Source organism: Diachasma alloeum, unplaced genomic scaffold (assembly GCF_001412515.2).
Source record: "Diachasma alloeum isolate Michigan unplaced genomic scaffold, Dall2.0 Dall_scaffold_00216, whole genome shotgun sequence".
Lineage (NCBI taxonomy): Eukaryota > Metazoa > Arthropoda > Insecta > Hymenoptera > Braconidae > Diachasma > Diachasma alloeum.
This window is the reverse complement of record NW_021680381.1, coordinates 109,205-134,375: the sequence shown is the minus strand read 5'-3', so window position 1 is coordinate 134,375 and position 25,171 is coordinate 109,205. Positions and strand designations below refer to the sequence as shown.

The following is a 25,171-nucleotide window of genomic DNA, read 5'->3' as shown; positions in this document are numbered from 1 at the left end:
GTGATATAATCCCACGAGCTAAAAAACATTTTTTCACGAGTTACGAACAATATTTTTCATCACAATGTGGCGGAAATTGGACTTTTAGGCACGCGGAGCGTGCCGAAAAGTTCACTTTTCGTCACAGCGTGATGAAAATGAATCATTCTATCAGTGTGGGGAAAAATTACGGAACGACTTGTTGTCCCCATAACGGTGAGTCATCAGGCGGGTGGTTAATTTTTACGGAACAAATCGCAGAATTTACGTGGCGATTCGTACAATTTCAGTTCCGAACTCACACTTTTTATTGAATTTTACTTCGCGTGCGGGTTACGTTTCAAAACGTAATTTTTACGGTTGTTTTCTGGTCATTTTTATTGAATTTTTCTCCCCGTGTATAATTACGAAAATTTCACTATTTACTTTCGATTCGGAAATATTCCTCAAAAACTCAACTGGGAGATAAGTCGACTTAAACCGTTTTACCACTTCGCTACTGAATTATTGTCTGCATTCATAGAGAAAATTTTTTTTATTTTCCCCCTGTGTGAATGAATTTCGATGATTTCTTGATAGTTAACGAAGTAATTAAACCGCAATGCCTGATGCTTAAACGTTTTTCCCCCCGATAACTTCACCCAGACACACCAGCCACATAGTTTTAGAAATTCCCGGATGAGCTACACTCCGCTTGGAAACGGAAATCGAAAAGACTAGAATGACATGAAAAGAGGAAGGAGAAAGGAGGGTAGCAGGTGAGGAGATACAAGAGGATTCTAGACGAGATTAGTTCGAGTAGTGGAAGCGTGCGAGCGTGTGTTCGCGAACTCAATCTACGGCGGAAGATTCGGTTTGCAGTTTGTACGAGAGCTAGGGAGCTTTGCCATGAGACGCTGGCGGAGGGGAGGGGCATCCAGTGGCGGAGAAGATAGAGGCGAAGTACATGAGGTGGATGGTAAAGCATGGATGATGGCACTTGGTAAATGAGAGACAGGAATATCTGATGAGGGATCATTAGGAATGAAGATATATCTCAAAGGAGAGAATATTCGATTGTTGAATTTTTATTTTGGAAAAATTACGTCATCTTCGGGGGAAAACGATAACGTCTGAACGAAAATAATTTGAATTTACGGAATGGATTATTAGAATTTGAATTGAGTAAAACGATTTATTTAGAATTTTTCTGTTGATTTTAACAATATTTTCTGTTGGAAGTTAATCAACCTCTGAGTTTACTTCAGTCAAAATATTTTGATTATTCATTTATTCTGGTAATCGTCAATGAAATTTCTATCGAATGATAGTTTTACTGGAATTTCAAAAGATTTTCTCATTGAATACATGTAAAGCAGGAAATTCAGGCAAACTTGCGTTCTTAAATTACATTTAATATCATTCTCCTGAAAATTACTACCGAATTTTTTCTAACAGTATATTGAAATCAAATAAACCCTTTTTTGTATGAAAATGAAGCGTTAGTGAATATTTATAAATTCATTCTCTTCACAATCTAAAAATTATTTCTCTGCATTAAAAAAATCTCGTGATTTGCCGGGGTTAACAATGCGAATAAAAATGAAGTTCAAGTCGAAATAAATCCATTTATTAGATTCGAATAAGATTTATTTAATCCACATAAACCATTTCTCCGGGGCTGAAAAAAAATGGAAGTTGTGTTCTTCTAAATATTTTCGCAAAAAAACCCACAAAATTCTCCTCCAATTTTTAAGATATCTATCGAAATCTATTTTTTTAATTGATCCATCAGATAGTTTATCTCGCCATCGAAATCCATTCGAATGCGAATATAAATGAAGATTAAGTCTGCATAAATCTATTTTTTTATTCGAATAAACTTTATTCAATTCATGTAAACCATTTATTTCCCTGGATGTGAAAGAAATTGAAATTGTATTCTTCGAAATATTTGTGCAAAAAAAAAACAAAATTCTCCCCCAATTTTGGAGATATCCATCGAAATTCATTTGGTTTAAATCGATCCATCAGATACTTCATCTCGTCGTTGAAATCCATTTTTTGATTCGAATAAAATTTATTCAATTCACATAAACCATTTCCCTGGATGTGAAAAAAATGAAAGTTGCATTCTTCGAAATATTTGCGCAAAAAAAAACATAAAATTCTCCTCCAATTTTGAAGATATCCATTGAAATCCCTTTTGTTGAATCAATCCATCAGATACTTCACCAATGCGAATAAAAATGAAGAATAAATGTTCACAAATCCATTTTGTGATTCGAATAAAATTTATTAAATCCACATAAAGCATTTCTCCGCGTCTGAAAAAGAAAATTGAAGTTGTGTTCTCCGAAATAATCGTCCAAGGAAAAACTTCACAAAATTCCTCTCCAATTTCGAAGACACCCATCGAATCCCTTTTGTTAAATCGATCCACCAGCTACTTCATCTGGTCGTCGAAATTCATCAGCAGTCAAACGGTAACAAATGTCAAAATTGTCCTCCCTCGGTCGAACAGAAACTGGAACACCTGCGGCATGATCCCCTTTGACCCCCCGAGGTGGTCATCCGCATAAGTATTCAAACGTGTTGCATGTATGTACGTGATACCACAGACGTGCCCTCCTCCTCCCCCTCCGGATAATCCCAGCCCCAACCACCTCTGAGAGTCTAACGTACAGTCGCTCTCTGAGCTTCGAAAGTCACTTCTGGAATATCGAATATTGGCAATTGCCATTGGCTCTGCTCTCGCCTTCCTCACCACTTCCTGGCTGCCCGCTGAATCTGATCATCATGGAGCGGTAATCGTTACAATCCAACTCCATTCGCCAATTATCTTTGTACGGAATTCAAGCGAGTTTTAATGCCACCTGATGGTACAATCCCATCTACCATTTTATTGGATACAATCATCTATTCACGTTACATCGGTGCACGGGGGAAAACGAAAATTGATGAGATAAAGATATCGTGTAATAATATATATTTTTATTAAGCACTAGAAACCGATTCACAAGGTTTATTAGCTATGAATTAAATATAGGGGAGGATGGGGTAAAATGGACACTTTTGACTTTTTTAAAAATATTCATAACTCAGAAACGGATTCTATTGAAAAATAAAATTATTCCATTTCACGAACAATTCAACAAGTCATGAACATTTCATAAAAAGTCAAAAGTGTCCATTTTACCCCACCCTCCCCTAATATCTAGGCCCGGTTGCACCAGCTCCGGGTAACGAAAACGTCAGATAAGAAGAAAAGCAAATTTGGATGTTCGGTGGATGATTTTACCCGGGAGAGTATCTCAAATTTATTCCAGGAACAAAAAATAAAATTTAGTCCCAAGGTTAAATCAGTGTTAATTCAAATGGGGCTACAGGATAAATAAAAAAATTACGCACTAGAAACTGATTTACAAGGTTTATTAGCTATGAATTAAATATAGGGGAGGATGGGGTAAAATGGACACTTTTGACTTTTAAAAAAATATTTATAACTCAGAAACTGATTCATGAATTGCGCTCAGTCTAAGCTCATCACAAAGAGGAATCATTGTTCTTTCTATTGAAAAATAAAATTATTCCATTTCACGAACAATTCAACAAGTCATGAACATTTCAAAAAAAGTCAAAAGTGTCCATTTTACCCCACCCTCCCCTAATATCTAGGCCCGGTTGCACCAGCTCCGGGTAACAAAAATGTCAGATAAGAAGAAAAGCAAATTTGGATGTTCGGTGGATTATTCTACCCGGGAGAGTATCTCAAATTTATCCCAGGAACAAAAAATAAAATTTAATCCCAAGGTTAAATCAGTGTTAATTCAAAAGTGTCCATTTTACCCCACCCTCCCCTAATATCTAGGCCCGGTTGCACCAGCTCCGGGTAACAAAAATGTCAGATAAGAAGAAAAGCAAATTTGGATGTTCGGTGGATTATTCTACCCGGGAGAGTATCTCAAATTTATCCCAGGAACAAAAAATAAAATTTAATCCCAAGGTTAAATCAGTGTTAATTCAAAAGTGTCCATTTTACCCCACCCTCCCCTAATATCTAGGCCCGGTTGCACCAGCTCCGGGTAACAAAAATGTCAGATAAGAAGAAAAGCAAATTTGGATGTTCGGTGGATTATTCTACCCGGGAGAGTATCTCAAATTTATCCCAGGAACAAAAAATAAAATTTAATCCCAAGGTTAAATCAGTGTTAATTCAAATGGGGCTACAGGATAAATAAAAAAATTACGCACTAGAAACTGATTTACAAGGTTTATTAGCTATGAATTAAATATAGGGGAGGATGGGGTAAAATGGACACTTTTGACTTTTAAAAAAATATTTATAACTCAGAAACTGATTCATGAATTGCGCTCAGTCTAAGCTCATCACAAAGAGGAATCATTGTTCTTTCTATTGAAAAATAAAATTATTCCATTTCATGAACAATTCAACAAGTCATGAACATTTCAAAAAAAGTCAAAAGTGTCCATTTTACCCCACCCTCCCCTAATATCTAGGCCCGGTTGCACCAGCTCCGGGTAACGAAAACGTCAGATAAGAAGAAAAGCAAATTTGGATGTTCGGTGGATGATTTTACCCGGGAGAGTATCTCAAATTTATTCCAGGAACAAAAAATAAAATTTAGTCCCAAGGTTAAATCAGTGTTAATTCAAATGGGGCTACAGGATAAATAAAAAAATTACGCACTAGAAACTGATTTACAAGGTTTATTAGCTATGAATTAAATATAGGGGAGGATGGGGTAAAATGGACACTTTTGACTTTTAAAAAAATATTTATAACTCAGAAACTGATTCATGAATTGCGCTCAGTCTAAGCTCATCACAAAGAGGAATCATTGTTCTTTCTATTGAAAAATAAAATTATTCCATTTCACGAACAATTCAACAAGTCATGAACATTTCAAAAAAAGTCAAAAGTGTCCATTTTACCCCACCCTCCCCTAATATCTAGGCCCGGTTGCACCAGCTCCGGGTAACAAAAATGTCAGATAAGAAGAAAAGCAAATTTGGATGTTCGGTGGATTATTCTACCCGGGAGAGTATCTCAAATTTATCCCAGGAACAAAAAATAAAATTTAATCCCAAGGTTAAATCAGTGTTAATTCAAATGGGGCTACAGGATAAATAAAAAAATTACGCACTAGAAACTGATTTACAAGGTTTATTAGCTATGAATTAAATATAGGGGAGGATGGGGTAAAATGGACACTTTTGACTTTTAAAAAAATATTTATAACTCAGAAACTGATTCATGAATTGCGCTCAGTCTAAGCTCATCACAAAGAGGAATCATTGTTCTTTCTATTGAAAAATAAAATTATTCCATTTCATGAACAATTCAACAAGTCATGAACATTTCAAAAAAAGTCAAAAGTGTCCATTTTACCCCACCCTCCCCTAATATCTAGGCCCGGTTGCACCAGCTCCGGGTAACAAAAATGTCAGATAAGAAGAAAAGCAAATTTGGATGTTCGGTGGATTATTCTACCCGGGAGAGTATCTCAAATTTATCCCAGGAACAAAAAATAAAATTTAATCCCAAGGTTAAATCAGTGTTAATTCAAATGGGGCCACAGGATAAATAAAAAATTATTCTTCGGGTCAAATATTGATAAATTATAACCCTTACGATATAATAATACAATTTAATAATTTAATGAATAACAATAATTCAACGAATTCCCGAAACATTTATTCCAAAGATTGTTGTGGAAATCCGGGAATACCTGAGGGAGAAGGGGAATAATGATTTATTTGAATTCACTGAGCATTATTTATTTATATGGAATAACTGGATTTACGCGAATTGCTGGTGATAAAGCTTTTATTCATACTTGAAAGAGATTTTTATTGGCTCTTTTATTCACATCACGTGAATGGTCTTTTTAATGTGAATAAATTTTTCATGGATTCTATTAACGACTTCATTAGTTGAAAATGCTGAGAATGGAGTCATTAAAGTTCGCTCTATGAAATTTTTCTCTCATCAGCAGGTAAACACTTTAATTTGAGTGAAAATCGGTTGTTTGGTTGTAATGAAGAATGTAGTTCCAATGAATTATTCATTCATTTCATATAACTAATTTATTTATAACTTTTTGAAAAGTTATCCCGTTTTATCAACAGTTCAATTGATTACTGATATTTAAAAAAAGTTGAGAGGGTCCAATGCTCATTAATGTCCCACAAAAACGATGTTGAAATGAGTACGAAAATTCCGAATGAAGAGTTCAAGTTGAATTTTATTCAAATTCATCATTTTCTGCGGAAGAAATTTCTTAAACAGATGATTGAATGAAATTCTCATACGCATTTTCATCCTCAATTCACCCATTCTGTTGCCCTTATATGAATATCTCGAGGGAAAATAGCACGTGCCGTGATGGCGTTAGCGCCAAAAGAACGAAAACAGCAATATAAGCAATTTCTGTTTTTACGGTGAAGGCTACATTGAATTTGGCTCTAGCTAAGCGTTGAAATTGCCTCGAAAATTGTTGATGGCGTCGTTGAAAAGTGTAAAGGCTCACTGAAGCCGGTTCCAGCGTCACGCTCTCAGTATGCTGAGAGCCACTTCGTGTGTCTGTGTGGGTGATATGACGTTTAATGGGCACCAAGACAAGAGGGAAGGATGTATCATCCCTTGTGATCCGCAGTGTCGATGTTACATCCATGCGTACCATTGATGATGCATAGATACGTGTCAAACGGTGACAGGAGATGCTGGAGATGTTGGGTAGATGGATATTAACTGCGCCAGTGGACGATTCCAACGCGCACTAGTGTGTCAATATGCTTGGGACTTGATTGAAATTGTCAAGGAGTATAGAAAGCGAGATGGAGTGATTTGAAAAGAGGAAAATCCATTTTTTGTTTCAATTTTAGCAATTATTAAGGCTGTTTAACCTGTCCAGTGGACAGCTCAGTTGAGATGAAAAATAAAATTGACTAAATAAATCATTCATGTTGCAAATTATTTTTGTCATCAAATTAGAAGTGTTATGGTGTACTTTTCCGGTATCGAAAACAATAATTAAAGAAAATGTTCGTAGATAATGGAGGACTTGTGACTGCAGTGGTAACAGTCGAATTTTGATCGGGCAACATCGCGCGCTTCGGCTAGTAGTGGGATTGTAACAGTGAGATGAATGTTTGTGTGTGTTATACTTGTCCATATGCTTCCAGCACTGAATTATCGTCACTGACTTCACCGACCTCGATCAGCTGTTGTGTGGTGTTTTCGCGCTGCTCGACTCGTAATGGCGGTCAAATTTTTTTTAGAGGAATTCGAAAATCAATCGAAGATATCACGCTTATAGGGTCCGGTCCCCTACTTGTTCTCGCCGACGATAGATTCTCCATAGTCTAAAGTAAATGGCTTGTGTTTTTTTTTCAATATCTTGAGTGTCTAACCCATGCAACATCTCGATCAAAGTTCACACGGTCACGTTTCTTCCCTTAGCGTAATATTACAAGAAGTGGTTTTCAGACATTAATTTCTCACTAGGATGCCCCGATGGAAGGATTAAGATTATTACTAACGTGCGGCTCAAATATGAACCTGGCATATGAGACAATATTAAGTGATTAATTTCCTAAATTAACTGATTAATTTCTTAAACTTTTCTTGAATGGAAAAACAAAAAACGCCCACTTTCCTACAATTTTTTCAGAAACTGAGGAATTCTTTTGGCTTTCAAGAATTTAGAACCTATATTTTCCAAGTAAAAAAATACAAGAGAATAAAAAGTATGCTATTTGCGAAAAAAGGAAAATTGAAGGAATTGAAATTAATGAGATTGCTGAAAGTACCGGCATAATCCACTGATTAATGAACATGTTCCATTCCTAAAATGGTACTGATGTTTGACTCGTTTTCATTTTATTTGCCGGTTTCGTATTGAATTACCTCAATAACCAGTTATCTTCGAAGTAAACGTTATAAGACATTTTGTAGAGAATTTCCCCAGCTCCAAAAATCACTAATTAAACTAAATCTAGGTTGACTAGGTTTTGGTCAACTATAGACTCGTTGTTCCCCCTCACCTCCAAATTGAAACGTTTCCTCGATACATTTCTCCCCAAAATCAACGGTCTTTACATTCAGAACACAATTCAGGAGCGAAGCGGTAAACCGGGTTAAGTCGATTTTAACTGTTGGCCAGTTTTTGACGAATATCTCGGAATCTAAAAGAGATACAAAAATTGTTGTCATAACCTTTTTTGTAGAGCCAATTGAGGGTTACAAAAAAGATCATGAGCAAAATTTTGCTATCTCTCTTAGATTCCGAGATATTCATCAAAAAATGGCCAAAAGGAAAAATCGACTTAACCCGGTTTACCGCTTCGCTACTGAATTGATGGTCAGCAGTCATAAATGTATGAATTTCCAGCGAATTCTCGTCTACCTTGAAGACCGAGGAATTGCATTTTCCCAAATTCGAATAACTCCGGAGATTTTTTGTACAATCGATACGTCTGGTCCATTCTCTCCGATTGAATTTGCCCGAGGAAGTGATCTAATAAGTACACCTGATGTATCCCTAAATAATTAATCGATTTTTCAATAATGTCGATTTCCAATATTCGAGGGAGTAGAATTCTACACCGCGTCTCGGGTGAAATTAAGCGATCCTCTCTCTTTTCATTCAGTGGAGACTACAGCTCACGAACACTGGGAGGTGTAACAATGATGATATATTCATCGGGATGCTGGAGGGTCTCATACTCGAGTTACACTCGCAATCTACTTGGTACTTCGAGGAATAAAACATAAGCTGGTGGAAGATTGAGGGTTGTACATAAGTTATCACGTCAAATCACTGGTATTGCGAATCCTTTGATCGAGCTGGTTGAAACGTGTATTACGTCTTTCAAATCATCGTACTTTATATTTACAATTGCACTGTGAGGAAAATGCTGAAATTTCATGGATAGTTGACTCGTTATTTGCAGGAGATTGACAGGGAATTTAATTTAGGGGGAAAAAACGTGGAACTTCACATTTCACTGGAAATTTATTATGATTTGTTATTAATCTCTTTATGTTATGAAAATCCAAATCGACTTTTGGTGATAAAAATTTGGTACTCAAAATTAAGGGTCATAAGGGTCATGAATAAGGGTCACGAGGGTTAGAATAAGGGTCACGAGGATTAAATTAAGGGTCAGATTAGGGGTCATAATAAGGGCTCAAGGGTCAAATTAAGGGTTACGAGGGTCAGAATAAGGATAAGATTAAGGGTCAGATTAAGGGCCATAATAGGGGTAAAAGGCAAGGGCGATTATTGAAAACCTGACAAAATTAAGGGAGGATGCGGTAAAATGAACACTTCTGACCTTTTTTGATATGTTAATAAGAATTAAATTTTCGATGAAATAGAATTTTTGTTCAATGAAAAGAACAATATTTCCCCTTTGTGATGAGCCTAAACTGAGGGCAATTAATAAATCGGTTTCTGAGTTATAAATATTTTTTAAAAAGTCAAAAATGTCCTTTTTACCACACCCTTCCCTAAATGTTGCAAATAGTATTTTTTTAGTCGTTTTGAACCGGTAGTTTCTGAAATATTCCGAAAATAATTTCTATTGAATGAAAAAGTTCCCGACGCAATAAAAAAAATTCTAATTAAATAATATTCTTGAAATATAAAATCCCCTAATTAACATCCTCAAAGAGAAAAGTTCTTCTCATAAATTACGAAGAACAACCTACTGCAGATAATCGAAAGATCGTACCAGAAAAATTTTGAAAAAGATATTCCCGAATAAACAAGCATGTAGAAAGGATGCAGTGGAGTTGAGTGGTATTCACACACGGGGCGTCACGAGACCTCCCAGTGCCAGTGGTGATAGCTTTTTCGTTGGGTGGCGGGTCTGTGAGACGGATAATTCGCAAAGATTTAGTGGCGTTCCGTGAAGTGGTTAGTATGCAACCCATACGTAGTCACACCGGTGGGCTGTACTCGGTGGGTAGGTATCGTGGCGCTCCATCTCTATCCCCGTACCCCCATGCACCTCCGAGGACCCATATAGTCAAACGTTTCCGCATGGTACAGCCGTGAAATGAGCAGCGGACGATGATTTCACCCTGCGGTATTCTCTCCCCTCCGCGCATTTTCAAAATAACGAAGAAATTCATTTCAAATCTGGTGTTTTTTACAAGGGGAAATGAAAATTGGTAGATCGACTCGAAAATATCTGCGAAGGGAAGAGGAAGAGGCTTATCAAAAAATAATAATTACGGAAATCGTGAAATTGCATTTTGAAAAAATCTTGATTTTTGAAATTAGAAAATTTCAATTCTAAAAAGGGAGAAAGATGAGGGACTGAAGAATGACAAGTTATTCCTTTTTAAAATCGCGATTTAAATTATTCACTTGTAATACCACAAGAGCTTCAAAATTATCGGGTATTTTTCGATAGGTTCGTTGCAAACAAACGAAGGAGTCAAGTTTTTCAGGTTAAAAAATCACGAGTGCGAAACACGAGTGCGAAGCACGAGTGATTTTTCCTTAAAAACTTGACGACTTCGCTTGTATGCAGGGAACCTTGAGGAAAATGCCCGATTAATTTTGAAGCTCGTGTGGTATGCGGGGGATTATTTTTCCAATCCAAATGTCGGACAATATAATTGGACCATGAGACGAAACTCACAATTGAGAAACGAAAATTGTATAATTAACACAACGACACAATTGAATTCAATCTGTCAGTTTGACGAGGGGTTAATTCGACTGCATGATGTTTTATTTTTTATATAGCAACTACCAGAGAAAATTATCAAAAAATTATCAATTGCAAACGCTGTAGCTTGTACCATGTGATGTCGAATGGGCCAATTATATTGCCCGATATTTGGGTTGGAAAAATAATCAACGTTATTCTCTTCAACTGTCACTTATTTAATATTCAATAAGTGTGAACTTCACTGATATTTTCATATTAATTTAGAATGCATTTTTTTTTATTTTAATGAAAAAGCGTGAACAACATTCACATTGACTGAAGGCGATTTATGTATTGAGGTGTAAAAATCAAAACAAAAAACGTTATTGTGATTAAATTTAGGTTATTGATAAATGACTCTGTGTTGTGCTGTTATTTAAATCAAGTGATGATTTTCAATTAACTGAATAATCATCAATCTTTTCAACTCAATTACTGATTGATGAGATCATTCAAAATTAGAATAATTCATTAATGGAAAATGAATTGTTAAATGGCTATTAAATAAATAGTTCTTAATTTCATAAAAATCATTTTCAATATTTTCAATCTTCAATATTTTCCACTCAATTACTAATTAATAAGATCATTCAAAATTAGAATAATCGATTAATGAGTAATTAAATCCTGCAAAAATTGTTCAACATTATCAATCAATTTTATAAAACAATTTCATTTAAAGGTCACGATTACGCCGTTTGCCGAAAACAAAACTCAAAATTGAAAAACAATTCGAGCCGAAAAAACAATCATTCGTCTAATTTTGCCGGAATTTTTCAAGACCTACGTATATGCAAACCCTGGAGGTGTCGTATTGAAACCCGAAGAAAAGGCCATTGGTGACCCCTCCACCCCCCCCCTTGCCTTTGGGAAAACCCAAAGTTTTCTCCAACTCGTCCATTTTCCCTTTTTTTCACCTTCGGTCTAGTATCTTGCTCATGGAGAACTCTATCAGACAGACCCCAACGGCTCAAAGGGGCTCGTGTGTGTATCCCCCCCTCCCTGCTCTCATATATGTACACATCCCCCAAGTACATACGTATGTAAAAAAGAAGTGGAGTCGCGTGAGAGCGGTATTCCATGCATTTTAAAAGACCCTCTAAGCGAACACGAATTACACCAAGGATTCGCATAGTTGTATTGAACGTACCCGATGTGTGTGGGGGCTCACGACAGGATGAAATGACAATATTTGACGCTTTATTCCCACGAAAAGGGAACACATGAACCCGGAATTGATAACAATAAAAAAAATACTTTTTCTTTATTTTACATCAGAACTGGGGGAGATGAAAAAAACAGTGGGGACTGGTTTTATCTCCTCATTTTTTATTCCGGTGTCGAATCCTTCGCTTTCGATCACTGGAATAGTTATTTTCATCACCAGGTCCACAAAGTATTTTCTGACGAATGTGGCTTTATTGGCCGAGCCGAAGGCGAGGCCTATAATCACATTCGTCAGAAAATACTTTGTGGACCTTGTGAGGAATGCAATTTTTCGTCAGAAGGCCGAGGCCGCTCGCTTCGCTCGGTTAGATCGCGGTTTACCGGGCCTTGTGACGAAAAATATTTTTTCTTATTAACAAGAGGGAGAATACAATTTTACAATTTATTTATTTTTATTTATATTCGTCATTCAATCATTTTAATCTCATTTTATGATTTTTTGCGCTCATGAAAAACTCAATTGCGTATTAATAAATTGAGTAATTGTGTAATGCCCCGTTTTGCCCCAGCTATAGTTGAAGAAACGTTTTTCGTCTGTCACAAAAATTAAATTTTATTTTGCAATTACTTGTTCCACGTATTTTTCATCTTAATGTCGATTTCTTGAGATTCATTTTTTTTTAATTTTGCTTCCGAATGAAAGATTTATAATCGTTTAAATTCAAATTTTCAATTTTTTTTACTAGGCTAACTAAATCTGTTCTGATAATTAATTTGGAAATTTTCTTAAAAGAGATCAATTAAATCTAATGATTTTTTTCATGAATATAGACTTGAATAAGCTCTACCCATTGACACCAATTGAAATTCAATTTTTCATGCAGATTGGAAAAAATTGAGGTTTTTCCAAAAATCGATCAAAAAATTGGTAACAATACCCTCTTGACTCTATCAGAATATGATGGGGGCCGCACAATTTGTTGTTAAGTTACAGCACATTGTTTATGCGATTTGAAAGGGAAAATAGGTTTTTTCATGATTACTGAAAGAATCATCAGTAATAGCAATTAAATCAGGGCTTGAAAAGTATATTTCAATGGCTTCTTAATCAAGTTGAAAAATGGTGAGAACAGCATCATTGCTTATCAAGTTACACAATACGTCATGAGCTTTTTATATGAAAATCTCTATCTCTATTAAACTCAGGTAGCAGTCTATTATGTTGAATACTTATTCATATTGATTCATGGTCCCGACTAACTTCCGACAGAACCTGGGTTAAACTCTGGCTAAATCCTGAATAAACCCTGATTAAATCCCGGCTATACACTGATTAAACCTTGATTGAACCTTGATTAAACCCGGACTGAAAACGAATTCGAGTCTTGAGAGGGTCTGAATATAGAATTATTCGACAGAACGAAATAATACGCAAAATTTTGATGACATTTCAATTGATGATAGTACCATGACCTCAAAAAATAGAAGAAGAGAAGAGTGAAATAAGAATTTTAAAAAGAGAGAACCCATCCGGAAGCAAATTGCTAATTTATTAGCAATAATAACTAAACTCGCTTATTTAAAAAATGCAATTGTGCACTTGTTTTGCTTTATGAAAATTCGATTTCAACACGATTGATTTGAGCGAAAAGTTGCGGGTGGCTGGCTGAAATTCAAATGAAAATTCCAAAGAGAAAATAAAAAGAGAAAAAATCCCAAGTGACTTGAAATTCAAGATCAGTAGACAGATTGAAAAATCTGTGCATTCAGAGTAAAACCACTCGGGAATATACTCCCCAACAAACATATATTCTCCCTTTCCCAACTCCTGTATACGAAGAAGCATTTACGTGAAATGCGTTTGGAATAACGTTATGCCTCCTTGAAATTGAACTCCCGGACCAGAAATATCACCACTGAATGCAAAGCAATCCGATTCGATATTATCTCAGTGGAATAAATTTCCATCCAATGCGCACAATGGCAATTACACGATTATAATGTGGTTAATGCTGATTGAATAATCAATTTTAATTTTTGGTTTATTTTCTCTGGTTGCAGGAAAAATTCAAGCACACTGCAGAAATTCCATTTGCAGATATCGAGGCTGGAGATGTATCCCGATAGTTCAGAGGTCGTTGGCAAGCTGCTGGAGGAGATGGCGACGAAACCTATTGTACATATTGGTGAGGATGATTAAAGAATTAATTCTCAGCTGGAGGAAATTAATTTAATTCGATAAAACGAATATGTTTATGTATTGATTATTCAGTGAATATTTTAAAAACTATACTTTTCAAAATGTTCAACATTTGTTTTTTCAAATGACAGTTTCAAGGAATTTCGAGACATTCCGTTATTGAAAATTCACAATTTGATGGAAAAATTAATTAAAATTGTTAATTTCAGTTCAATCAGTCCATACAAATTGACAGTAATGAGGAAAATTCAGGTGAATATCTCAGAAATTTTTAATTTCATGATTTTCCTCCTTTAAATTAAATTCAATTTATTAAATAAACCTGATGAAAAAATCCACAGCACGACGCGATAGGAAACGAAAGCACCGAAACCATTAATTTTATTGACTCAAGGATTTCTCCAGGAAATTTCAGGCATTTTTTATCTTTAAAGTCTGACCTTGAATGTCTAAATCTACTAGTTCTCGAGATATTCACGCAATAGTCTGAATAAAATGTCCAAACTCTTCCGTTTTTCCTCTTTACTGCTACAAAAAAAATCCAAAAACCATGAATTGGCTATTCAAATTTCGTGAAATAACACACGCTCCATAATTAATATTTCATTAATTACCCCCTAATTAAACTACCAAAAATTCAAAAAAACATAAATCAATTATTTACGTTCAGAATTCTCACATAACCAATTTATTCCTCTTTTAACTCATCCAGTCCAATAATTAACAATCTAAATATTTAATTGATTACCCGACTAATTAATCAAATATTAAATAATCCAGATGAAAAAATTCACAGTACGCCGCTTCAGGGAATGAATCCAACGAAAGCATTCATTTTATTAACTCCAGGATTTCTTTTGAAAATTTCAGGCATTTTTTGTCTTTAAAGTCTGACCGTGAATGGAAAAATCTACTAGTTCTCGAGATATTCGCGCAATAGTCTGAATAAAAAGTCCAAACTCATCCTTTTTTGCTCTTCTGCTACAAAAAAAATCCAGAAACCATAAATTGATTATTTAACTCATCCAATCAAATAATTGACGATCTAAATGTTTAATTAATTACCCGACTAATTAATCAAATATTAAATAATCCAGACGGAAAAATTCACATTACGCCGCTTCAGGGAACGAATGCACCGAAACTATTAATTTTATTAACCCCAGGATTTCTCCAGCAAATTTCATTGCATTTTTTGTTTTTATTTGTCTTTAAAGTCTGTCCTTGAATGTCTAAATCTACTAGACCTCGAGATATTCACAAAATCGTCAGTATAAAATGTTTAACTTCATCCTTTTCTTGCTCTTCTGCCGTAAAAAAATTCATAAACCCTCAATTATTTAAATTATTTTCATCCCGCTTTTAATTCATCCAATCAAATAATTAGTCCAAACAGTCTAAATGTTCAATTAGGGGAGGTTGGGGTAAAATGGACACTTTTGACTTTTTTAAAAATATTAGTGACGCGTTGAAATGTTGGTGAAATTTAATCTTTTTTTTTTTAAATACAAAGAACAATTCTTTCCCTTTGTGATGAGCCTAAACTGAGTTCTATTGATACCTTCGATTCTGAGTTATGAATAATTTTAAATAGGTCTAAAGTGTCCATTTTACCCTACCCTTCCCTAATTAATAAATAAAAAATTCACTGGTTCTGATGAAAAAATCCACAGTACGACGCACCAGGAAACAAAAGCACCGAAAGCACTAATTTCATTGACCCAAGGATTTCTCCCGCAAATTCCCTCATTTCCGCAACTCATCTTGAGTGTCCTTAATTCGCTCCATTGATCGCCGACGGCCGTAGGAGTTAGACTTAATCCGTTAATCAGACGACAGATCGTCAGTCCGTTGTGTCGTATTATATGAGACAAGTGAGTGGAGGAATGGCGGAAACATCAAATTCCCATTTCTCCTTGCACTTCAGAGAATAGAACAATGTTGCTTGACGATACAAGGGCCGTGATATCCTTGTACGTGAAATTTTCTGTGATCGATAAAATACCCGTTTGATTAATTCAACGCCGGAATGGGGGAGACACGCGACAGAAGCTCATGGACAATTTACTGTTGTCTGTGTCATTTATGGCTCTCATTCGGCTTGAAGACAATTTAATTTTCACATGAAATGGTACGACGATTTAATTGACATTATGACCTGCTATCAAGAGCACTTTTGGGGTTCAGTGAAGTGCACTTGGAGAATTCAATTCTGTAATGGAGGACTAACCAATGTGACAAGTGGAAATGAACATTTTTTTAATTATGTTTTTATTGAAAATTAAGGGGTTTAGGGGATAATTACCGAGAATATTTTTTATTCAATTCAGAATTATTTTGATAATGTAGTCATTTAGATGCGGATGTTTAGGGATTTCCAAGTATTCTTTGCGGTTTGGTACGGACTACCCTACAGATTCAAACAGTTTCAATCATGGAATTAGTCAATTACATTGCGTGAGAAAAATATTTATGCACAAAATTATTATTTTTTTAAGCATTTGTTATTTATAAATAAAGAATTGAAATTGTTTACAATTTCGGAAATTTTATTTCTTCAGACATGACATCGATTTCTGATAAATTTCTGAATATGAATGAATTTGTTACGGTTCCGAACGAGAGATTTTTGTGGTGGAAAATTGATTGTTTATAAATTATTTATGGAAAATACTCGTAATTTTCAAAAATTGGAATTTTTTAATTTTGGAACCCCACAACATTGAGAATTCAATTGCAATCGTTACTGGGAATTGAACAAATTTCTAAGAGGGTAGAGTGAAAAAGTACTGAAAATCGAGTTCGGTAATTCTTCGGTAGTTTTTCTTCTTCTTCGGTAATTTTTCTTCAACTTTTTTTTCACACTGTTAAAAAAAATGAAATTTCGTGGATAGTTGACTACTTATTTTCAGGGAAGTGGCACTGAATGCGATTCAGAGGAAAAAAAATCATGAAATTTCAGGTTTCACTGAAATTTCAGTAAAATTCCAGAATTTTAAGCTACATAAAGGCGAGAATTTCTTAATTTATTTGAATTCCCAATCTAATACGACTATTCAGTGCCAGATTACACAGAATTTCCAGTGAAATCTGAAATTTCATAATTTTTTCCCCCTAAATCGCATTGAGGAATATATTTACCGGAACTTTCTGGTTTGCTGCTTATTTTCAGGGAAAAATAGAACTGAAATTTGTAGTTCTCTTTGATTTTTCCACGAAATTCTGAATTTTCAATGACGAAATTCGTTGAAATTTCAGCGGTAATTAAATTCGATAAAAATTTCCAAAAAGTGTACCGGAAACTGCAGACAAAAATTGTTAACAGTATAATTCAAAAAAGTTGACAATACATAATTCTCACATTTCCGAAAAATGTCCGCACTTTTTTTGTAGTTGATAAAATTCCCCCCACAAAAATATCTGTTCCCCTCTCCCCCTTCTCCTCATGATATCCCACCATTCAATAAAACGTGAAACCTCCAAAGCCCGCTTATCTTAAAAACCCATTTGGCAAAAGTCAACTCTTCTCTCTCAATTCAAACAGCCGTCTCCCTCCCCCAAGAATCCAACTTACAGATCCTCCAATAACTAAATTAACCCTCATATTCAACTAAAAACTTTTCTTCACCTCTAAAAATCACTTATCCCCTGATTTCAGCCCAAAAGGATGGCGGCACCCAGTTGAAGCTTGTGATAGACTATCCGACCGATCTGCAGGCCCTCTTCAAGCCGATGAGGTGAGTCACTTAATACTTTACCCAAGAATTAATCAATGATATCTCGTTAGTGGCATCGGGGTCACGACGTGGCCAAGAACTTTTAGAGTGTAGTCTTTTCATCGTTGGGGGGAGGCCCTTGCCTCCGGCTCCCTCAAAGACTTTAAATCTCAAACGCTTTGTCTGACTCAATTGAAAGAAAAAAAACGAAATGAGGAAGGAGTAAAGAGTGGAGTAAAAGGTAGGGAGCGACTGAATGAGACTTCATGTTTAAGGTATATCCCACGACAAGACCTAAATGACATAATTTATTGCATTCTCACAAGTTATTGATTTTTTACGATATTATAGGAAATCTCATGAGAGTGACATTAAATGGAATTTCGAGAAGAAAGGGTTATGAAATTTCAATTTTTCCCTGAATTTTCCTGATTTTTCGGAATTTTTGGAAAATAATAAAAAACATTGAATTCGATTTAAAGAGAAACAGTCAATGGAATTTCAAGTTTTTCGGAAAATTCAAGCAGTCCTAATTTACACGAATTTTCACGTGAAAATGAATATTCACTGCCAAGTGTCCTTGAACTTCCCAGGAATTCCTCTAAAATTCTCGGAATTCCCTGAAAATTCAGAGGAATTTTGAACTCTAGGAGAGATTTCTCTCAATTTTCCTCATTTTTCATCAACTTTCGTGGAATAATTAAACTAAAATTAACAGTTTTCGCGGGTTTTTTCACGAAATTATGAATTTTCACCGACAAAATTCTCTAAAATTTCCCATGTAAAATTCTTAACAATGTACCTTCCGAAAATCATCAATTCATTCTCGAATCCAAAATATTTATCGGAATTCCCGGAAAGTTCAGAGGAATCTTGAACTCTGGGAGAGATTTCTCTCAATTTTCCTCATTTTTTAAAAAATGTTCTGGAATAATTAAATTAAAATTAACAACTTCCGCGGATTTTTCCACCAAATTATGAATATTCAACGACAAATTCCTTAAAGTTTCCCATTTAAATTTCTTAGCAATGTATTACATTGCGAAAATCAATTCATTCAGTAGTTTTCTAGTCTCGAATCCAAAATATTTATCGGAATTCCCGGAAAGTTCACAGGAATCTTGAATTCTAGGAGAGATTTCTCTCAATTTTCCTCATTTTTCATCAACTTTCCTGGACTAACTAAACTAAAATTAACCCTTCCCCCTGATTTTTCCACCAAATTATAAATTTTAACCGACGAAATTCCTCAAAATTTCCCATATAAAATCCCCAACAACATCCCTTCCAAAAATCAATTCATTCAACAGTTATCTAGTCTCCAATCCAGAATATTTTAATGCAAAAAACCACTCGACTCGGTTTGAGAAATAGCTCTCTTACGAACCAATTGCCCCCATTCTCGCGCTATAAATTTCTTGACAGAACTGAAGACGTACTCCTCAAAAAAACTTTCGTTCTCTCAGTGTGAATCATCCAGAGAATTCTCCAACAATAGCGGATGTGACGTATCTCTATGAAGTTCTGAAACGTCTTGTTCAGTCCTTCAGTCTCATCTCACTCCGTCTTGGACAATAATAATTGAGTGGTGTAGGCGTTTCAGGGGCGGGGGGGCAAAGTGACTAGCGCTGGAGCAGCATCACTCTCAAGAGTTCACTCATGAAGCGATGCACGAGGCACTTGGGGACATCCACTTATGTAATTGTACTCGTAATCCCATCACGCCCGTGGCACGAACTAAGTCGTGGAAGGCAATATCATGTCTCTGGGGGACGTCAAATTCGACAGCTCTCGTGGGGAGGGAGGGAGGGGCAAAAGGGGTTGAAGGCGCCACGGATATCATTGGCTGATTGCCTCGGCTATTTTCCTCTGTTCTTTCAGTCTCCGGTAGGAGTTGAGATTGCTTTTATCCTTTGTCAATGAGTCACGGATCACCTTGGCTTAATGAGGAGCTGATACTTCAGGATAATTCGATCTGGAATTCGTTCTCGGTTGAGTACATTGTAAAATTGGAAATTTATGGGGGGCGGGTGGAGGGGAACTGGGGTATTTCGGGGATTAGATTTTTGCGTTATTTGAGTGCAATTGCACGGAGAAAAAAATTTAATAAAAATCACCAGAGAAAAACGTAAAAATCACGTTTCGAAACGTAATCCGCGAGTAAAGTGCAATTCAATACAAAGTGTGAGTCGGAACTAAAATTGTAAAAATCGCCATGTAAATTCTACGATTTATTCTGTAAAAATTAACCATCGGTCTGATGACTCACACTATGTGGGGACAACAAGTCGTTCCGTAATTTTTCCCCAACGATTGAGAAATTTTACGGAGGGGAACGTAGAAATAACTCACCAGCTTCATAAAAATTGTTGAACGTTCAAGAATTTTTGATTTTGGAGGCATAACAAGTCGGCAAATTTCTGTAAGATTTTACTTCTTCGGGAAAAATTACGTGACAATTTCGTACATTGTTCAGTGATGAACCTGAAAATTCACTGAACGTTTCAGATTTCTTCTCTTCCATTCCTATAAAAATTGCCGGAAAATGATTCTCCATTGCGGATTACGTGAATTGTTCCGTAATTTTTACTGAATATTTCTCTCCGTGTGGGGAATGTGGAAGCATTTTCGGAGTCCTCAGGGGTCCATTACACTGTTAGAAACTTACTCTTGAAATTTCGAGTGAAAAAGCTCGAAATTTTTAACAACGACAAAGTTACAGGAAATTTCTGTTGAATTCTTCATTGACGAATCAGTTGATTTCTTAAATATTCAAGTAATTCTCGATTTTCAGATCCGTACGGCACCGAAAAACCTTGAGAATTTTGAAAATTCAGGCAACAACTCTGAATTTTCAATCTGTTGAAAATTTAATTGTATATAATTAAATACAATCCTATCGTAAAAAGGAGAAAGGAAATCGATCTCGAAATATCTCGAAAATGTCAAAAAAGCGTAAGCGTAAGACTGAAACCGAATCGCCACTACGTGAGGAGACGAAAAGGCGCGTGCGGAGCACGCGCGGCCGATCTCGTTAAAATTAAACACAATTAAACACAAAACACAATTAAATACAATTTTTGTTGTTCAATTCTCTTGAATTTTCAAGATGAATGAGAAATTTAGTGAACGTTTTCATTTGAAATTGAATTCAAACTCACAACATTGAAAATTCAGATGACATGGTGACTGAAATGTCAAAAAATTTCTAACAGTGTAGAAAATTCCATTGATGTGAATTTCGAATAACGAAAATTCGAAACAATTTTCGGTATTAAGAATTATGATATTCATAATTCATAATACATGTCTATATTATAATATGTTTCGGTGCTATAAATTTTGAATATTGTACTCCTAGAAAAAAAGTTGAAATTTGATTGACAGTTCAGTAGTAATTTTTATGAGAATAGCCTGGGATTTGATTTAGTGAGAAAAAAAAATTTGGAAATTTGAAATCTAGTCAGATACATAAGATCTTAAGAATTATTCTTAACGATTCTTAATTGAGATTGGGACATTCAACTAATTAGAGTTTCGAGCTATTCCAGTACAATTCTGAAATTTGGGAATATCAATTAGTTATTATTAATTCAGACTTAAGTATTCCGTCAAATGACTTTATTTAATTATGCTGAGAGAATTTCGGAACAATTTATAGAAATTACTTGACCTCCAGATCGTTACAAACGTTAATCTATTTCTGTTCTCTATGTAACTTGGGTAGGAAGCTGTGATTACATTACTCCAAGATATTCTCAAAATTCAAAGGGGAGTAAATAATTCAATTACAGACGTAATTAAATCGACGGTTGTGGAAGCTAATGCAGGAAATTCTCTCGAATATGAAGAAGAAAATGGGGAAATTTAATTGAATCTTCAGCGTTTCACAATCCGTCCAAAATTCTCCGAAACCAATCAAGATTTCCGCGTTATTTTTGATAATTAAGGGGAGACTTCCCTGAATATGATGAGATATCTATAAAAGTAGGAAATGTGTTGAATTCAAGCCGTTTTCCCCGTAATTAATGCTAAAATTTAATTTTTTTGGTTTCTATTCTAAAAATGCACCTTAGATCCTAATTTTCAATAGATTAAGACTCATTTTATTTTGGAAATGAGAATTTTGTCTTTGAAAATCCATAATTTCATGGAAAAATCCATGGAAAGTGTAAATTTTAGTTCAATTATTGCGGGAAAATTAATGAAAAATCAGGAAAGACTCATTAAGACTCATTTTGTTTTGGAAATGAGAATTTTGTCTTTGAAAATCCATAATTTCATAGAAAAATCCATTGAAACTGTGAATTTCAGTTAAATTATTGCGGAAAAATTAATGAAAAATCCAGCAAATTCCTGGAATTCCAAAATTTTTAAGGAATTCCATGAAAATTCAAGGGAATTTGGCAGTGAATATCCAATTTTACTCGAAAACTCGTGTAATTTGCAGAATTTCCGACTTCTTGCCGGTAAAAAATTTAGTCTTCCCTTGAACTTTCACAGAAACTTGAAATTCCGTTGACTTTTTCCTCTTAAATTAAAATCAAACTCGTTTTCTGGAATACTTCGATGTGTCCGTGACCGAAAAAATTTCCAAGAAACTTATTTCATAGCTAATGCACTCCATAAGAAGTATCTCCCCACATTTTTCCTCAGAACCACAAATTATCGAGATAATTAACCTTCAACGAGATCCGAAAAACTGTCTTGTTGCGCTAAATTTTAACACTTCACTGAAATAACGCCAGACAATTCCCCTAATTAGTCAATTAGTCCAATAAATCCAAACCGTTGCATTGACTAACGAAATTCCCCCAAAACAACTGTCGAATTACCTTAAAATATCCCCCAGACCCCAGAGACAAGAGTGTAATTGAATTACCGGAAGAATTAAAGCAACCGCAGATGTGTAAGCTCATGCAAGTGGATCAACCCGAAAATAAATATCCAGAAATGGTCCTGATACATTGGCGCGAGTGGGAGGGGTGAAAAGTTGCGAATTGCTCTGGTTCTGGTGCAGTTATAGCAGGGCTTCTGGTTATTGAGCAGCAACGGTGCAGACGTGCACATCGTGCGAGTGCCTTTGGCCCAACGTAAGGTTTTAAACTTTTCGACTGAGGATTCTGAGATAAGTGGTGTGTGGCAATACTATCCAGAGATGGTTCTGTAAAACCTTGGTCTGTGGGGGGGGATTCAACTCGGTAATAAGTTCAGCAATAAGTTGCAGAGGGGGATAAAGTTTCTCGCGTATCCTGGGTCACCTTTGAAATTTCTATCACTGTATATATGCTTATACTTCACCGGTGCTCCCAATGCGACCGGCAATATCTCTCATTATGGGGGAAATTGGCCGGAACGGACCGGGGAGAGGGTCATTCTTGTGAACCATTTTTGAAATGGCGAACGTATTTCAGTTTTCGGGAGATTTTTCATTTTACGAGGTAAAAAAAATTATTTTCCGGAACATGTCAATGACTTTGATGATGCAACAACAACTCTGTCCATAACACTGAGAGAAAAAATTTGCTCTGCCGAAAAACAATAGGTTTCATGGAAGAATATTTGAGGGAAATTTTAATATCTTTTATAAAGATTAAATTTGTATTACAAAATATCATGTTTTAAAATATATTGGTCTGAGAGAATTCGATAATTTTGAAGCTCTCGTGGTATTACTTGTGAAAATATCACTTGATAAAAATTTGTATGAAGCGACCGGCAATATTTCTCATTATGGGGGAAATTGGCCGGAACGGACCGGAGAGAGGGTCATACTTGTAGACTATTTTTGAAATGTTGAGCATATCAGTTTTCGGGAGATTTTTCATTTTGCACAGTAAAAAAAAATTATTTTCCGAAACATGTCAGCGACTCTGATGATACAATAACAACCAAAAAAATCTCCGAAAAATAAACTTCTTATTTAATTCAAATGAAGTTTATTTAATTCAAAGCAATCATTTGTCTGCGTGTATGGATCAAAATATATTCATTACTAATATATAAATTTTCACGAAATAATGTAACTAGAATTTCCAGTTTGTATTGATTGAAAAATTTTCAACAGTGTGGCCCCTTCATTTCTCTCTGTTTCTCTTAATTAGTGAATAATTAATGACTTCTTTTCCTAACGCAAATAATTCCTCAAATATTTGCAAAATAATCAACAAAAAATCCTTCGAAACCCTTGAGTTCAAAGAAAACCGTCGGTAGTTTAAAAAATTTATGGAAGAATCAGGATAGAATCTCCGAAAAAGAAATTAAAACTCGAATCAAATCGAACCCTCCTCCAAACTTCCAACGAAAATGTGACAGTGAGACGTCGACTCTAGCACTCTTATCTGATAATCTGTGAATCTCCGAGTTAGCGTATCGCCGGGAATAGAGCGTTACCCATGTACCCGAGTAAAAGGAGGGAGAAGACGACTGGACCACTAGAGTCGAGAAATCTTCGGCGAAAAGTTTTTCTAATACTCGTTCCACTTCGTTCCACCCTCTTTTGCGTCCAAAGTTTTACGCGTTACGGTAGGTGAAGTTGCTGGTAAATTCCCCGGAGACGGTGACAACGGGAGTGTCATTGTGTGTCGTGGGTGAAGGGGATAGTAGAAAAAGTCATAATCCCGCGTATGTATTCTGTTAATCGCGCGTGAGAAAAAAATCCGTCTGTCTGTTCTGCTCCCAAACTTTACTGTTATTCTGATCACTTCAGTGGAAATACAACCCCTCAATATTCTCGGGAGAGCAAACATTATTAGTTGGAAAGTTGAGTGGAATAAGGAAGGAATGTTTGGGGAGTTTCGTTGATTTTTTTGGCCGACGGTAATGGAGTCGTTCAATTTTAAGGATTTTTTGCTGAATTTAATATCTGGTAAAATGTACTGTTGACATTTTTCGCTGACATTTATAGAACACTTATTGAAAAGTTTTATAATATAGGTCTAATGAAATGTTAAGAAATTTCGTCATTGAAAATTCAGAATTTCATGAGAAAACCAATGGAAACTGTAAATTTTACCTCAATAATTCCCGTAAAATTAACCTCCATGATCCTTATTAATCTTGTGACTCATAATCTGACCCATATAACCTTTGTGACCCTTATGTAAACCTTTATTCTGACCCTCAAGGTCCTTAATTTGACCCTCATGATCCTTATTTTGACCCTTGTGATCTTTATTTTCACTCTCGTGACCCTTATTTTGACTCTGGTGACCCTTAGTTTTTGACCCTTGGTTTTGACCACCACGACCCTCATTTGAACCCTTACTCTAACCCTTGTGACCCTTAATCTCATTCTTGTGACCCTTATTTAGACCCTTACAGTGACCTTTGTTGCCCTTATGTAATTGTTGACCTATATAACCTTTGTGACCCTTAT

General features: G+C 35.4%; 1 protein-coding gene across 1 annotated transcript in view; it reads left to right on the top strand.

Annotated features, from left to right (window-relative positions):
* The window catches only part of LOC107037300 (extracellular serine/threonine protein CG31145), a 73,886-nt gene that overhangs the window by 25,155 nt on the left and 23,560 nt on the right, over positions 1-25,171 (top strand). The window contains exons 2-3 of the mRNA XM_015255781.1: positions 13,939-14,063; positions 17,736-17,814. Coding sequence (XP_015111267.1) covers positions 13,939-14,063; positions 17,736-17,814 — 204 coding nt within the window. The remainder of the gene's footprint in view (positions 1-13,938; positions 14,064-17,735; positions 17,815-25,171) is intronic.